At 41.2% G+C, this 17,834-nt stretch overlaps 1 protein-coding gene across 1 annotated transcript in view; it reads right to left on the reverse strand.

Annotated features, from left to right (window-relative positions):
- SDK1 (sidekick cell adhesion molecule 1) overlaps positions 1-17,834 on the reverse strand; it is a 1,012,418-nt gene that overhangs the window by 388,067 nt on the left and 606,517 nt on the right. Inside the window, exons 10-11 of the mRNA XM_033963079.1 lie at positions 13,935-14,051; positions 5,687-5,854 (exon numbers count right to left, since the gene is read on the reverse strand). Of these exons, the coding sequence (XP_033818970.1) occupies positions 5,687-5,854; positions 13,935-14,051 (285 nt within the window). The remainder of the gene's footprint in view (positions 1-5,686; positions 5,855-13,934; positions 14,052-17,834) is intronic.

Raw genomic sequence — 17,834 nt, forward strand, 5'->3', positions numbered from 1 at the left:
GTGGCAGGAATCCATGTTAATGTACAGTGTTCTATAAACACATATGGGAGTCCCGCCTATGTCCTGCTCATGCGCCCCCCAGTATTTGGAGAATACTGGAATTTATGTGCAGATATGTCATGATTCTAAATATTTATAAGTACATCCTTTTATGTTTTCCAGTATTGTACAGTGAAAACCTAATCTATAGTGGCATCCGTTACAGAATACTAGTGTAACCTGGCATCAGGTGCCTTACATTTGCATGCCTCCAGTTCTACCAATCATAGACCTGGAATAACTCCTGGTGTCCCCGAGGCCATATGGTAGGTTGCTTATTGTATGCAAACAAAACTCTGGAATGAGGAGGCCTAGGATAAAAGTGAGAGGGTGGTGAATGGATGGCATGGCAGACACAAAAAAGTTGGATCTCTAAGGGAGAGGAAGTTACTAGGCAGACTATGGTCTTTATCTGCCTTCAGTTTTCTTTGTTTCTAAATGCAGCAAGAGCAGGTGTAAATTACAGTACAATGTAAGATGCATGCATAAGGGACAGCACCGCTCATGCCCTTCCCATATAAATGCCTCCTTTGCATTTTTGCCCTGTGTCACTTATGTATATCCTTTTAGAAGAATGCTTAGGACTATATTCTATAAATGGCGCCATAAGTTAGACGGCAGCAGGAGTCCTACCGCTGCCTAACTTAAATGTTTTAATTGGTTTTAATCGGCTCAGGTCACCACAACACCTAGAGCCTGCCCTACAAATCAGGTCATTAGTAATTTGCATATTGCAAAATTATGTCCAGAAAGTTTTCCAAATCGGCAATTTCCCATGACATTTAACAACACCCTGAGAAAATATAGCTAAGGTTCTTTGCAATAAAATTCATGATTTTGTGCATATTTTACTGCAAAGTAAATGATATAAATGTCATCTGAATATTATATAAGATGATACTGGCTCATTTCTGTGAGCAGAATCTCTTGCCATATACTTTCATCTGCATGGACTTGAGCACAATGGACAATGCGATACCTGACAGGGAAGGGGTGTCAGGTCAAAAGCGCGCTGGGACAAAGGCGCAAGCAGACAATTGAGCGCAGCGCGGAGGCGCGCGCCGAAGAAAATTACTGTTTGTAGGGCTCCGACGGGGGGGGGCGTGGGGGGGAACTTTACTTAATACAAATCGCACCACATTGTGGGGGGTTTGGGGGGTTGTAACCCCCCAAATTTTACTGAAAACTTCACTTTTTCCCTGTTTTTAGGGAAAAAGCTAAGTTTACAGTAAAATGTGAAGGGTTACAACCCCCCAAACCCCCCACAACGCCAGCGCGATTTGTAGTAAGTAAACTGTGGGTGCTCCCCAACAAAACCCCCCGTCGGAGCCCCTAAAAACAGTAATTTTCTTCAGCGCGCGCCTCCGTCTTGCGCTCAGTTCTTGGCGCGCACCTTTGTCTTCCGCATTATTGTCTAGGAACCCAGGGGAGGGGCATCCTATACAGAATCGGACCTCACTAACCCCAATTCTGTAACCGGCGTCCATGTTACAGACGCTGGTTACAGAATCGGGTTAGAGTAGATGCGACCGAATCAGGGCCTACAAGTCAAGATCATTCACAAGGAAACTCATTTCATCATGGGGAAAATTCTGACTAAATACTTGGGCCTGAAATGGCTGATCCAACCATTGTATAAATTCCCCATTCTGTCTGTGTGCTGCAATTAAACTATTTAGTCTCGTTTAATCATTTACCCCGTCTTTTACGAACGCGTAGCGCGGGTTTAGTGCCGCTCATATGAGCGTCGGAGCAGTTACCGCCGCTGCCGGTGTTAAAGCCCGCGATATGGGTTCATAAAAGAGGGGGTTAGTCTCATTTTGACTCTGTGGGTTTTATCTTTCCTTCGTTTATGAGAACTGATTTCTTGGTTTTCAGCTCGTAGCAGGGACATTATCTAATTCCTGCTCCCGACAGATGATTTCTGACCTGAAAGTTCAGGTCTAACCTTTCCTTTATAGTTTTATATTTTGGAGACAGTCTCTCTCTGCCTCTGTCTGACTCATTTCATTTCATATCTTTTTATATATGCTGACACTCATTTCTATCTATATCTGCACACTTTCCGACACTGGAGATAGAAAGAACCACTTCAAAAGCTCACATTGATTACCTGCAAAAGTAATTTTATTGCGCATCTGTCATTTTTGCCCTGATATAACTTTACAATGTATATGACATCGGTTGTTGAATGAATTCAGATAACTGAATGAGAATGTGACTTAAAACAATACTAAATACAATTTATTTAGCTAAAAACTGTTTAATCAATGAGTCATGTAACATACCACAATACACAGAGAGGACGCAAGGCAGCTAATTTTGCCTGTATCGTTCTCTGGGGGCAGGGAGAAAGAAGGCAGGCTACACAACTTATGCAGTTTTGTATAAGCAAAATTACACATTATTAATGATGCAAAAATTACCTGCAGAGAGAATAAGCACAAATCTATGTAGGTAATTTTTTTCTGGGGGTTTTAACCAAAGTTTTGATTATTCTTGCAAATTCTGTATGTAAAAAAATATTCCATAAGAGAACAGTTTTCAAAGCCATGTCTGTTAACTTTTTCTTAAGGAGGAAGACTCCACCCTTGTTTTCAATGACTGTGCTTTGTTTAAAGTCTGGATTTCTATTTCGTATCATTTTAATTGTGTTTAGTGTCATTTTGAAACTTAAGTCATAAACTACAATTTAGCATTTGTTACTGTCTCTTAAAAACTAAAAAAACTAAAACTAAACCTTAGGTTTATATACTGCATCTTCTTTGTAACAGTAGAGCTCGGCACAGTTTACAAGAAATTAGAAAGGAGAACAGATACAATATGGATTTAGATAGTATGGAGAGGAGCGGAATTTACAACTTTGAAAATAGCCAAGTTTTCAGATGTTTTCGAAATGTCTGGAAAGAGCCTAGATCGTGCAGATGAATAGGAAAATCATTCCACAGCTCAATAATTTTGAAAAGTAGAAACTTCCCTAATTTGCCAATGTAGGTAACGCCTTTCAGCGTAGGAAAGGACAATTTAAATTTTGGAGTAGATCTGGTAATGTCAGATCTTACAGAATTCCAAGACAGGGGAATTAAAGGAGGAAGGATGCCATGCAAGATCTTAAAAGTTAAGCAGGCACATTTATAATAAACCCTGGAAATTATAGGAAGCCAATGAAGTTTTTGCAGGAACGGAGAGATGTGATTGTCAGTTTTGTTCGTGGCCCCCACAATATATGGTTGGTGGGGTCACTTGAGAGGCGCCCTGACAAACGCCAGGTCCCAGGTTCAGTTCCCTCACTGACGATTCACCAGGAAGTAGAATCAAAGAGGCACAGCCAGAGGTGATTGCTTAAAGAATATATTATAGAAATAGTCTTACAGAAAAGCAATATTCTGAAGCATTTCAATGAAGCATTACAATTAAGTAGAGAGCAAAGCAGTTTCCCTGCCTTACAGAGTCCAGAAGGAAGCGTGAAGTTCCAGGGAAAGGCAGAGAGAGAGAAAGAAAGAAAGAACAAGAGAGCCAAGAGATAGATAGATAGATTGATAGAGCAGAGAGGAGGCTTTTATACCTTGGAATCTTATTCTGAATATAGAAATTATTGTATGTCCCAGTATCTTTCTGTTTAGAATTTGTAAACTGTTTGAAACAATGATTAATTTAATTGATAAAGGAGGGTGTGATACTTGCAGGCATGGAGATGGGATTAGTCTCTGGCTTCTTTGTCCCATTCAAGCAGCCTATCTTCTTGATCTGTGCACCTGGACCCATTGTCCTAAGCACCCTCTTAATCAGACATTAACACCTTTTAGCTAGTCATGATTCAATCAGGGCTACTTGAAACATATCAGGGATACTTAAAACAGTCTTCCTGCCCTCATGGTCTATCTGCATTCCCATGCCAGAGTCGGAATGATATAATTTCCCATAGGCCTTCGCTGACATAAGTAATGCCAACTAAAAATGCTGAATGGTAGCGATAGCTAGGCTGACAGTGATCAAATTTACTTTTTGCAAAGATCAGCCTAGCAGCAGTATTCTGGATCAGTTGAAGTCTTTGAAAGCTTTTCTTGGTCAAGCTTAAATAGACCGAATTACAATCCAGCTCGAAAGGATGATTGATTGAACAAGGACAGCAAAGTGTTGATGATGGAAACAGGATCTCATTTTCCTCAACATATGGAGACTAAAAATATCATTTTTTTTTTTTTACCAGAGAATTAAGATGATCGTTGAATGAAAGTGTTGAATCTAAATTGACACCCAGAACTTTACTTGAGAATTCAATCTGCAGTAAGGATCCTGAAGGCAACAGAATGGACAAAGGTAGCTGCTCTAATTTTGGGCTAAGCCAAAGTAACTTTGTTTTGGACTCATTCAGTTTCATTTGTACAGTAAGGGCCCTAGACTGAAGTTTCATTATACATTCTATTATATTCCCATCAAAGTTAGTGAGGTTCGAGTCAATCTCAAGGAGAACAAAGATGTAATCTACATACGTAAATAGTGTTTCGCAGGGGGATAAACAGAAAAGTTTCAAAGTAGTCATGTAGATGTTGAAAAAAATAGGTGAAAAAGGTGATCCCTGCGGGACTCTGCTTAAAGGCTTCCAAGAGGATGACATGGTGTCGTTCATATTAACAGTATATGAGCGAGATCGTAAGAATTTTGAAAACCAGTGGAATCAATACCTATCTCAGAAAGTTGGTAAAATTATCATGGTGAATGACGTCAAAGGCCGCTGATAGGTCGAATTATAGCAAAATTGCAAACTTATTGCGCTTGCAATTGCTGAACCTTAGAGATTAGTGAGATCAGTAGAGATTTGGTACAAAGATTAGGTCTGAATCCATGTTGGCAAGATAAAGGAATGGAAAATCTCTCTAAATATGATGAAAGCTGAGCAGATATAATAGACTCTAACATTTTGGTTAATGAGTTCACATGCTTCTTCTAAGGTTGAGCAAGGTAAGGCATAGATTTACATCACCAATAGCCTCAAGAATAGGGGCATAGATGACTTTAATGTATGAGACAAGACATGGCCCATGTTTCAGCATGAAGCCTGCGTCAGGGGTCTATGGAATACACTGTACCTTCTTGCTTCAAGGAGTTGAAAGGTAGCAAAGTCTCACACAACTAATCACCATCAATGGATTGTCACAAAATGTTGAAACACGGGCAGTGTCGGGTTGCGTATACTTAAGTCATCTTTGTCCCTATTCGCAAGGCTGTTTGTGCTGTTTTGTTGGTTTGCATTGGTTTTTTTGCACTTTTGTAATCCCTTTTCTTGTTTGGTTATATACTTATGTCATATCAATTTGAGGAGTAACTACTGAGCTGGTAGCAGTCAATGTTATTTTTGGCCGCTGCTGGCTTTATGTCTAGATATTCAATGCTGTGCCCTGTCCAGGGACCAGCACTGAATATCCAGGTCTGTGTGGCTGGCTATCCCTTATCTCAGGGGTAGGAAACCTCAGTCCTCAAGGGCTACAGGTTTTCAGGATTTCCTATGCTTTTCTTCTCGGTACATAAGCTCTTTCAGACCTTTACCACCTCCATGCAATTAAAATTCATTAACAGCTCACGAAGGAGACTGATAATCGTAATCAAACTGAGAGTACATTAATTTTAAAAGAAGGGGTGTCCTTACTCCATACAGTCAGTGTGACAGAGGCACTGATGGTTCCCTCCGAGTTGACAGCACAGCAAGTATAGATGCCCGAATCTTGCAAGGTGACAGGAACAATCTGTAGCCCACCTGACTCAAGGAGGCTAAGCCTGGGGATCTGAACAGAGCCACTGGCTAGAATCTGATTATCTGGAACAAAGAAGAAATGATTTCCAAACATTAATATTTCACTGATATTTTTTTTTTATAATTAACACAAACCAATATATAAGAACAGATAACTAGTTTCACCTTGGTCATCATGAAAGTGATGTCTTAAGTGACATATTCATCTTCAGTGCAATGAATTTCAATTTGGGACGCTTAGAAAAAGATTTGTTTTGCCATTTTTAGTGTCGACAGTGTTTATAAATGGAAAGTATATGAAGTCTGAAACATTTCTTTGCTACACCTCTTAATAACAGGCAGAAAAGCCTGCATGCATGTTCAGCCTCATTAATGAGGCTGTTCTCTTATAAGGTACTCTTAATTTCATAACACACTAAGAAAACCGTCGGTGTCTATCTGGGAAGGACCTAAAATGAGCTAGTACCACCACAGTCTGGGGACAGTTGGCCATGGTAGTGTTATTACTATTCTCAAATGGTTTCCGTTTGAAGCTAAGGGACTTTGAAAGAAAGAATCAAGAAGTTAAACTAGAGTGCAAAATTCAGAATGTGGAATAAAAGGAGAATGTTTCCATCCTTGTTTATTTGGTTTTATATCCCATCCACCTAGGAGAGCTCAGAAAGGGTTACAAGTTTACATATATAATAAAGCGTATTTATACAAAGTGATGGCAACCATGGCATGGCAGGACATTGTCTAACAAAGATGACAAAACATGGTTTGGTGAAACATAGCATGGCAAACCTAATATGACACGACTATGACACTTAGTATGATAGAACCTAGCACGGTACACAAGGGATGGCTAACACTGTGAAGTAGACATAGCATGAGAATTAGTAGCATGGTAGACATGATATGGCAAACATAGGCTCCTTTTACTAAGGTGTGCTAGCGTTTTTAGCATGCGCTGAAGATTAGTGCGTGCAAACCCTGCGCTAAACGGAAAAAACTAACGCCAGCTCCATGGTGGTATTGTAGTACGGTATTGTATCGCGCTTACACACCTTAGTAAAAGGAGCCCACAGTGTGGAAGATGCAACATATAAAATTATAGAGTGAAAGAGAAAAGGTGACAGTATGACAAAACATGGCATGGTTAGACATAGTACAAATGCAGCTGAGAGTCTGCTCAAATGGAAAAAAAGCCTCAGTTTTTATCGGCAGAGCTCAAGCTCAAATCTCCCCCCCCCCCCCCATCATTGGCTAAAAAACTTCCATAGAGTGACAACTCGCTGTTGAGGTATAAAATAATTGAGGACTGAGATATTTTGCAACTGAAACCACTGTTGAGATTTTGAGCACAACGCTGTCACTCTGTGAAAATCTCAACCAATGCCTCGAAAATAACAAAGTCCCAACCATAACCAATTTATAAATTAACTCAATCAATTACCCCATTTAACTCACCCTAAAACTACTAAGAATGACAATAGATAGATGCTGTGCCATGCAACCACAAATCAATAAGACAATACAGAAATCTTTTGCAGTTATGAGTTCGAAAATTCTTCAACAGAACACAGTTCCGGCTCTTAGTACAATCCCTAGTCCTAGGTCTCTTAGACTATTGCAACATTCTCTACGTCCCCTGTCCAGCAACAATGATAAAACAACTACACTTCCCCCTCTCCATTTGCGTTTTCCCTACTCGCGATTTCACATAATCACGATTTTTTTTTTTTTGGGGGGGGGAGGAAAAAAAAACACCCCATATTTTTGTCTTCCCCCCGGCATCCCGGCCTTACCTGGTGGTCTAGCTGGTTTTCGGGGCAGGAGCGATCTTCCTACGCTCCTGCCCTGTGCAGATAGCCATTAGGAAATGGTTGTGGGGAGTTCCCGTAGTCTCTCGGGATGCCAGGGGAAGGCGGAAGGGAGGCGGGGGTGGGTCAGAGCCGGATATTCGCGGTTTTTCGCCATTCGCGGTCCGGCTCTGCCCCTATCCCCCGTGAATAACGAGGGAGAAGTGTACAAACAATCCAAAATACAGCACTGAGACTTATCTATTCATTGAAGAAACATGACCATACCTCAATCCACACTGGCTTCCAATTCCGGCAAGAATACTATTCAAATTCTACTGTCTACTATTTAAAACCATAAACGGCGACAGCCCAACCTACCTGTACAACCGTCTCATCCAAACTACATCAACTAGACATAGGAAAACCCACACTACATTCACGTACCCTACAATCAAAGAAGTCAAACGGAAAAAACTATATGATGGCCTCCCAGCCACACAAGCAGCAAAACTCGACAACCAAATCTCCAATCTACTACTTATGACCCCAGACTACAAAACATTCAGAAAAGAAATAGACTCTACTCTTCAAGAAATTCCTGCAAACGACTTAATACCGCTTGCTTCTTCCCACTTTCCAATACCACTTCGCAATACCTTCCCGATTCCCCAAAGCAACCTCATCTACTCCGTATCTCCTCTAGAAATTACCAGATATCTTCCTTTAAAACATTTTTTGTAATTCTTTTGTAATCTGCCTTGAACCACAAGGCAATGGCAGAATAGAAATCTCTAATGTAATGTAATATAAAATCCAAGCAAGGTCACAATAACCCTGAAGAAACGGCTTAGTGCCGTGAAATATTGGCAATTTAACAGACTGCTTTAAACTCAAAGTGGTTTCAGTTGCAAAATATCTCAGTCCTTAATTATTTTAAACCTCATCAGCGAATTGTCACTCTATGGAAATTTTTTAGCTAATGATGTGTGTGGGGGAGGGGGGGGGAGTTTGAGCTTGAGCTCTTCCGATAAAACCTGAGGCTTTTCTTCCATTTGAGCAGACTCTCAGCTTCATTTAAGTGGGGGGTTTTTGCACTAAACTAAACTAAACTAAACTAAACTAAGCCTTAGGTTTATATACCGCATCTTCTCCACTGAAGTGGAGCTCGACACGGTTTACAGAGTTTAAAAAATATGGGAAGAGAGAAGAGAAAGAGTTTACAAAGCATAAAAAGAGGGGATGTAATCAGGAGAAGAGATTATTATATGCTAGAGAAAAGCCAGGTTTTCAGTTGTTTTCGGAATAGTTGGAGGGAGTCCAGGTTCCGCAGCAGGACAGTGAGGTCGTTCCAGAGGCCTGTGATTTTGGAGAGGAGGGATCTACCCAGTTTACCTGCGTGGAGGATGCCGTGTAGAGAGGGGAAGGATAGTTTATTTCTGTGGGCAGATCTGGTGGTAGTTGGTGTCGGGGCGAGGAAGGATAGAGGGATTAGGGCGGAAGGATGCCGTGAATGATCTTGAAAGCCAGGCAGGAGCATTTGAAATGAATTCTGGAAAGTACTGGGAGCCAGTGAAGATTGGTAAGTAGAGGGGAGACGTGGTCATATTTGCGTTTAGCAAAAATCAGCTTAGCCGCAGTGTTCTGGATAAGCTGGAGTCTGCGAAGACTTTTTTTCGTTAGGCCTAAGTAGATGGCGTTACAATAATCGAGTTTGGATAGGATGATGGATTGTACAAGGACGGTGAAATGCTTTTGGTGAAAATAGGATCTAACTTTCCTCAGCCTGTGGAGACGGAAAAAACAAGATTTTGCCAGGGAATTCAGGTGATCGTTGAGGGAAAGGGAGGAGTCGATAGTGATGCCAAGGACCTCACTACTTTATTTATATTTCCCCACTTCACCTTTTACAATATTATGGTTAGACAAATTACATATTATGCTGGGATCTTGCACAGTGAAGGCTTGGTAGGGTAGAGCATTATATGATGGACACTATAAAGTGTGACAGTACATGGCGCGGTTGAACATTTATTTTCAGAAACACAACACATGATAAAAAGTAATATATTGCCTGATTCTCTAGAGACACTTATCTGGGTAGCAGCCACTGCACCCGAATAATTACTGCTAACCGGGGCAATATCTGGATTTTCAGCAGCAGTTTATGGTGTGGTGATTAAGACACAATCTCAGCACTCCCATTGCCTTTTTCCCATCTGGTTAACATTTGAAGCTGCAAAAAGGGGTTTAGAGCTCAGGGTGGAAGGAGACACCCGGAATGGAATCCCCTTGGCTGGCAGGAGTGCAAAGGGGAGTGACTGAACATGTCGAGAGGGAACGTCAGCCCCAGTTTAAGTTTGGATGTTTTTACTTTAAGGTACTATTTCGGTTTAGCCCCTAAATACATAAATGACCTTTTCTCTTTTTCAACCAATAGACATAAGAGAAGCTCAAGCTTGAATTTTGTTTCTCCACCGGTTAGAGGATGCAAATTTAAAAGACATCATCAATATCTTTTCTCATATCAGGCAGCATTATGGGGTAAAGATATGAAACAATTACTCAGGCTTCCGAATACTTATGGGGAATTTAGGAAACACCTAAAAACATATCTGTTCCTAAAGTACGTAGACAGCTGCACTGCACAATCTTCCCCCATAACAACTGACCGCTAAACCTCAACTCTGTTAGTGCTACTCAATCTGTAACATTTTTAATCATTGTGAACCGCATAGAACTTCACGGTCCTGCGGTATATAAACTGTTATTATTATTATAACAGAAAAAAGGAGGAGTTGTCCCTTTAAAGGTTGGGGGACAGGAGCTGTGGGAAAGCCGAGGTCTCCTGTTCTCACCCACAAAACAGCATTTGAGAAAATGAATGGAAGGAGAAGAGGAGCTAGATAAGCTCTTATCCAGGAAGCAGCGGTAGAGAGGCCGGTGAGCCCCCAGAAGGCTAGAAAGAACAGGTGCTAAAGTCTCCAGTAACCTGTTTCTGGTCAGATCCAAGGGCCTCTTCTTGACCTATTTGCTGCTTTGGAAACTGTTGATCACCGCCTTCTTCTCGATACACTGTCTTCACTTGGTTTTCTTTCTCTCTCTGTCTCATTGCACTTTTAGTATATGCTCCACTGCAGGGGTGCCCACACTTTTTTGACTCGCGAGCTACTTTAAAAATGACCAAGTCAAAATGATCTACCAACAATAAAATTTAAAAAAAAACACAACGCACACTGTACGCATAGAATTGTTAATTATCATTCCTATTCCGGGTTTTTTTCAAAGAGGTCAAAGCAGATGACTCTATGCACTGTCACCTCAATAACAACCATACAAAAATAGACAAATATCCACCCCCCCCTCCCTTTTTACTAAACCACAATAGCAGTTTTTAGCGCAGGGAGCTGCGCTGAATGCCCAGCGCTGCTCTCGACGCTCATAGGCTCCCTGCGCTAAAAATCACTATTGCGGTTTAGTAAAAGGGGACCATATTGTAAAATATAGACAGCAGATATAAATTCAGACACATTTTGATCACTAAATTTAAAATAAAATCATTTTTCCTACCTTGTCTGGTGATTTCATGAGTCTCTGGTTGCACTTTCTTCTTCTGACTGTGCATCCAATCTTTCTTTCAGCCTGTATGCTTCCTCTCCTCTACACTTCATTCCCTCCCCCAACTGTTTCTTCCTCTCTCCCTGACCTTAATTTCTTTCTCTCTTCATGTCCCCTTTCTTTTTTTCTGTTTCTCTTCTTTCCTTCTGTTTCCCTGCCTGCCCCCTTTCTTTCTTTCTCCCTGCCCTTCCCCAAACCACTGCCACTGCAGCTGCCATCGGGGAACAGGACCCAAACGCCACCAATGGATAACAGGCCCCAAAGTCGACGCCGACCCCGCCCCATGCTCTCTCTGCTTTGGGCCGATCAATCTTCCTCTCCCCGACGTCAATTCTGCCGTCGGAGAGGAAGTTCCGCCCAGCCAGGCAGCAATTGGCTGGCCCGAACTTCCTCTCCGATGGCAGAATTGACGAAGGGGAGAGGAAGATTGATCGGCCCGATAGATCGCCAAGGCAAAGGGAGTCCTGGATGATCGACTCACTTTGCCTTGGCGAGCTACCGGTCGATTGCGATCGACCTATTGGGCACCCCTGCTCCACTGGATCCTCCTCCACTGCTCTCCCACTATCACTTCTCTCTAAGTCATTTCATTGGCTCTCTATCTATTGCCGTATAGAGTTCAAACTGCTTCTGACCTACAAGTGCATTCCTTCATCAGCTCCTCAGTAACTTTCCTCTTTTATCTCACCCTCTACCCCTTCTTGGGAACTTCATTCATCAGGTCAGTCACTCTTCTCTGTACCCTTCACCAGACTCCGCTCCTTTCATCTCGCTGCACTACATACCCAGAATAGACTTCTTGAGTCATGCTCTGTCTCTGGCTCTATTCAAATCTAGGCTATAAGCCCACCTTTATGAGGCTACTTTTAACTCCTCATTCACCGGTTCAGTTATTTTAATCATTCCCATAATAAATGTAACTCCATAATCCCCTATTTGGGGGAGAATGGGACGCAGTAGGTTAAAGCTACAGCCTCAGCACCCTGAGGTTCTGGGTTCAAACCTACACTGCTCCTTGTGATATCAGGCCTTACATTAATGATTCCCTTTGTTTTTACCTCCCCTTTCTTTTATTTTATGCAATGTATCCTCCCCATTTGCCCATGTGTATCATGTTATGTCTTTTATTTTTCTTAAACTTTTTAAAACTTTGTATTAATTGGAAACCGCTTTGACTATACAAGCGCTATATCAAGACTTAAATAAACTTGAAACTTAATCCCCCCATTGTCCCAGGTACATTAGATAAGATTGTGAGTCCACCAGGACAGACAGGGAAAAATGCTGAAGTATCTGAATAAATTCACATAAAACTGTTCTGAGTTCCCCTGGGAGAACGGTACAGAAAATCAATTAATTAAATCAATGATATGCTCTGTCAAGCAGGGACTGTCTCTTATGTGTTTGTGTAAAGTTCTCATTTAGTATTCATTTAGTAGTGTTACAGAAATAATAAGTAGACTCCGTGCCTATCAGGTGTCTTCTGAGCACACAGTTATAGAATTACCCCTCACATCTCCACACCGGACCTCGCCCAACTCCTCTACGCATATGTCCTCTCCAGAATGGATTATTGTAACTCCCTATTTAATGGACTAACCAAAAATAATCTCAAACGCCTTCAACGGGTCCAAAATGCAGCCATCCGCCTCCTACACAACCTCAACTACCACGATCCCATCTCCCCAGCACTCCGTGCTGAACACTGGCTCCCAATTAGCCAGCGCTGTGCCTTCAAGGCCCTGACAATTGCCCACAAGACAATTTATTCCACCACCCCCTCCTACATAAAATCCAAGCTTCCCATCTACACCCCCACTCGCACCCTCCGCTCAAAATCGGAGATACGCCTATGCACCCCCCCCCCCCGGAAGGTCCCTTCTCACAGAAACTGCCCGCAAACGGTCCTACAGCCACTTCATTCCACACCTCTGGAACCAACTCCCCCCTCAACTCAGACAACAGAACTCATTATTAACATTCCGCAAATTGATAAAGACCCTCCTCTTCAACTAAAGATCACCCTCTGTCTTCTCCCCCCCTTAAACCCCCTCTCTCCTCTCTCCCCTGCCTATCTTCTCCCTAAATTTCAATATAGTCCTCTCTTAGTCCTTACACTGACAAACTGTATCTAAACTCATAGAACTGTTCTTAAACTAAACTACTTATATTTAAAGTCTACTCTAAATTTGCTTATTCTCCCTTTATTTAAATTACATCACATTCTTGTAGTCCAAACATTTAAACCTGTTGTATTTCTTATATGTTAAATTACTCTCCATTGTGTATGTTCACTTGTAGACCGTTCTGAGCTACTGGGAGGACGGGATAAAAATCTAAATAAATAAATAAATAAACAAACATGCCAAGGCATACAAGGTGGAGCCCAAATGGAGTCAGGAGTTATCTGGAGACCAGGAAAATTTGGTACCGATATTCAGATAACCATCCAGATAATGCAGAATGGCAAATAGCTGTCCAAACTTATCTGATTATCACCATTATCAGGATACTTGTGGCTCTGCCTGTTATATTCAGATATCCAATGCCAATATCCAGATAGCGACTGGCGCGGAACGTTTGGGTATAATTTCAAAGGACACAGCAAGCGTTTAAATGAAATGGTGGGCGTGTAGTTATTGACCTGGCAATTTTTATAGGGAAAGGGAGAAGGAATATACTTCTGGAAAATTGAAAACGATACATTTTCACTACTTATTAAAGAAAACAAAAAACTGTACTTCTTTTCCAAGTTATTGCAGGCTTTGGAGCTCCTGAAACATCACAGGTTAACAGAGCAGTTGTTCCATCAGTCACTGTAGTATTCACAGGAGGCTGGATAAAGGTCGGTGCCAGATCTAAATAAAAAATAGTAAAAAATTATTTTTATTATCTAGTCTTTGAATCATTTTCTGTGAATTGTAGGAGGCTTTGATAGCTCTCAGGACCCGATACAAGCATTTCTGGTAGGAAACATTTCTATCAAGGATACATTTTTGTTCATGTTATAAATCTCTTCTGTTTTTGGTATATGCAAAAGTTAGAAAAAATTTTAATCCAACATTATATAAGAATCTGGAAAAAAAACTAGAAATGTTTTGGGTAGAATGGGAAAAGACCATATAGTTCATCCAGTCTGCCTATATCCCTTCCTCTCCCTTATAAGATCCAATATGCTTGTCCTGTGGTTCATTGATTTGTCTTGATTTGATTTATTCACTTTATACACCATTTATCACAAGAAGGTATTAAAGCTGTTTAGAATACAAAAGCGACATCTCAATAATTCATTTCTCCTTATAATAAAAACTCTTCAGCATTTCTATAGTGCTACTAGGCATTTGCAGCGCTGTACACCAAGCGTGGAATAGTCCCTGCTCTAAAGAGCTTACAATCTAGTTACGACAGGCAAACTGGACAAAAAGGTGCACCTGTACACAGTGCGCAGATGGGGAATTGCAGAGAGAATGCAAAGACAGATGGGTTGGAGTTAGGAACTGAACGCAGCTTCAAAGAAGTGGGTTTTGAGCACGGATTTGAATACTGCAAGAAACGGAACCTGATGTTCCAGGCATACGGTGCAGCAAAGTAGAAAGAACGGAGGAGAGGGGTACAAATAAGAGAAACTTAGCCGATAATACAAGTAAAACAAATTTATAGTCAAAGCAAAGCAGTTAATAAGAATCAACCTAAAATAAAATTTAAACCATAAGGGGGAAATTCAGCAAAGGCCACTAAGCATGTGCTAACTATTAAAGACACCATAGGAATGTAATGGGCATCTGTAGTGGTTAGTGTCTGGTAGTGTTGAAGTCCTCCCCCCAAATATGTTCAAAGAGCCAGGTTTTCAAAGTTTTCTAAATGACAAATAATTGAAAATGTTGCACAATTCATTTGGCAGGGTATGCCATGGATAAGGTCCAATGTAACAGAACATTCAGTGCGATTCAAGCAGGCAGGAAAGGCTAAGTGCTATTCTGCAATACTAACTTAATTTACATAGGCCCAAATTCAGTACATGGCCTCTCAATGTGCAAATTAATTGTTTAAAAAGCTAATTGGTGCCAATAATTGGCAATTAATATATAATTTGGGCCAATTGCCACTAATTAGAAGTTAAATGCACAACTTTATAGGCGCATTCTATAAAGTGGTACGTGCCACTTCCAGTGGGTGAATCTCAAAAGAAGGCATGGCCAGGGGAGGAGCATTGATGATTTGTGGGCGTTTCTAAAAGTTAGGTGCACCGTTATAGGATATGCCAAATCTGCATTCAACTTAGGCCTGGTTTTCCTTGGCCTAAATGTTATGCCGCACATGGCCACTAAGCACAATTCTATATATATCAGGTGCCTTTTCTAGAATCACGCTAGGTGCTGTTCTGTTTAGCGCCAATTTTTTAGACATCATATATAGAATTTGGGGTGGTAGCGGGTATATCCGTAACTTATAAATACTGTAAGTTGTGCGTATCCCCGATTCATTGAGGCACTCTCACTTATACTAATACCATGGGTGGCATAACTGTGGTTGCCTAAATATTCGGTGCATTGATACCAGATTCTGTGTAATGGAACCTAGTCCTAGACCCCTTAGAATAGTCTCCTACTGCACAGCTTTAGAATGCCTAAATGGAGGTGCCCCCTTTAAGGAAAGGAACAACAAGAGTGACCCCTTTTAGAAATATTAGCAGAAGATACGAAAAACAAAATAGTTTTGAAGAAATTACAAAAAACAAAAAAATACAAAAAACAAAAAATACGAAAAACAAAAAATTTCAAAGAAATTGTGGCCATCTTCTGGCGCATCCCTTAAGCAGTGTCTAGAAAGCAAACAGAATAGTTTGAAAACAGGAATAGAACTCACATCAGGAAAAATCATTTTTTCCGAAAATTATTTCTGAATTCTAAGGGTAATGATAAACTAGTTTTTCAAAAAATAAGGAACCTAAAATTCCTAAATCTCATATCTTTATTACGAGTCATGCCAGTCACTTGATGTTCACGAGGCTATGATTCCAATAACTTCCTCCATCGGAAACAATTTTGTCCTCATGGTCTCCCAGCTTAGCAACAGTTCCCTTAGAAAAGGAAGACACAATTTCCATAAAACCCAGCAAAAATGAGTATCTTCCAGACAACTATCAATTTCACATCCATAGGTTTACCTCCATTTCTCTCAACTAAACTAGACAACCCAGACAACTTTTGAAAGAGGATTCTTCTTATCTCCTTTGCCTACAGCCTGTTGGTTGCATACCGTGATTGCGTGCCACAGTAGATGGAAGCTTTTCTAGGAGATGCGCTGGCACAGACATCCCAGTAACTCCCCTCTCTCACTCTTCCTCATGTGCCAGAGGATCTAAATTTTAAAGAAATGCAGGCACAGAAGATGAAGTTACTGACGGGCAATACTCTCACTGAGATGGACCTAGCTCTCTACTCTTTCCCCATCAATCCTTGAGCTGGCCCAACCGTTGCAGACCTCTCAGTAAGTCCTCAGATCTCTCGGTATCTTCCTTACCAGCATTTATCAGAACATAAAACAAATGTATACTCCTTCTTAACACTTACGGCCTCTTTTACAAAGCCGCAATAGCGGCTGCTGTGCGGCAACAGTCCCAAAGCACTTTAAATCTCCATGGGCTCCGGGGCCGTTATGCAACGCAGCTGCTAGTGCGCCTTTGTAAAAGAGGCTGTTAGAATGGATGAGGAATTATTTATAATAATAATAATAAAAACTTTATTCTTATATACCGCCATACCCAGTGAGTTCTAGGCGGTTCACAAAGATTAAACACAGTTACAAGCAGTTAAGCATTAATTGAACAGATTTACATTGGATTAAACATAGTTACATGCATAGATACATGCGGTTCCCATTAAGTAAACATAGTTATATGCGGCTAAGTATTAATTGGACAGGTAGGGTAGTGGGGTAGGGTGGATGGGGTGGGTGGGGATGGGGTGGGGCGTGCGTAAGATAAAGGGGAGGGTTCTTTAAGGAGGGGGCAGTTAAGTGTCGTGGCTTTATGTGGTTTTATAAGGGATTGGGAGAGGAGAGATAAGAAAGATTGGGAGAGGAGAGATAAGAAAGAAAAATAATAGATCACAGGTTGTTTTGCCTGGTAATATTGAGGCCAAAATTTAGAACTATAAATAGCACCAAAATAATCGGCGCCGACTAGAATGGTACTTAGCACGTTTCTATAAAAGGTATGTGCTATATATAGAATTGTGCTTAGTGGCCATACACATCAATAACATTTAAGCCCACATACTTAGGACAAGAAAAACAGGCCTAAATACTCACTGAGTCTAAGTTGTGCTTAGATTAACTTATAGAAGTGCCCTTGATTCACCCATGCCCTCTTTTGAGATTTGTGCATTAGAACTGACGCACATCACTTTGGACCAGATTCACTAACCTGCACGATCGGGCTCGATCCAGGCAGGTCTGACGAAATCAGCAAACTCCAATACGCAGATGGGGGCGATCGGAGGAACGCCCCCATCTGCTGGCATGGATCGCTCTATAGCGATCCCCGCGCATGTGCAGACCATCTTTAGATGGTCTGCGCATGCGCTGGACCTGCGGCCCGGCACTTTTTTAAAACTTTTTTTTACAGCCCGTGGTTTTAA

The sequence above is a fragment of the Geotrypetes seraphini genome, chromosome 11 (assembly GCF_902459505.1).
Source record: "Geotrypetes seraphini chromosome 11, aGeoSer1.1, whole genome shotgun sequence".
NCBI lineage: Eukaryota > Metazoa > Chordata > Amphibia > Gymnophiona > Dermophiidae > Geotrypetes > Geotrypetes seraphini.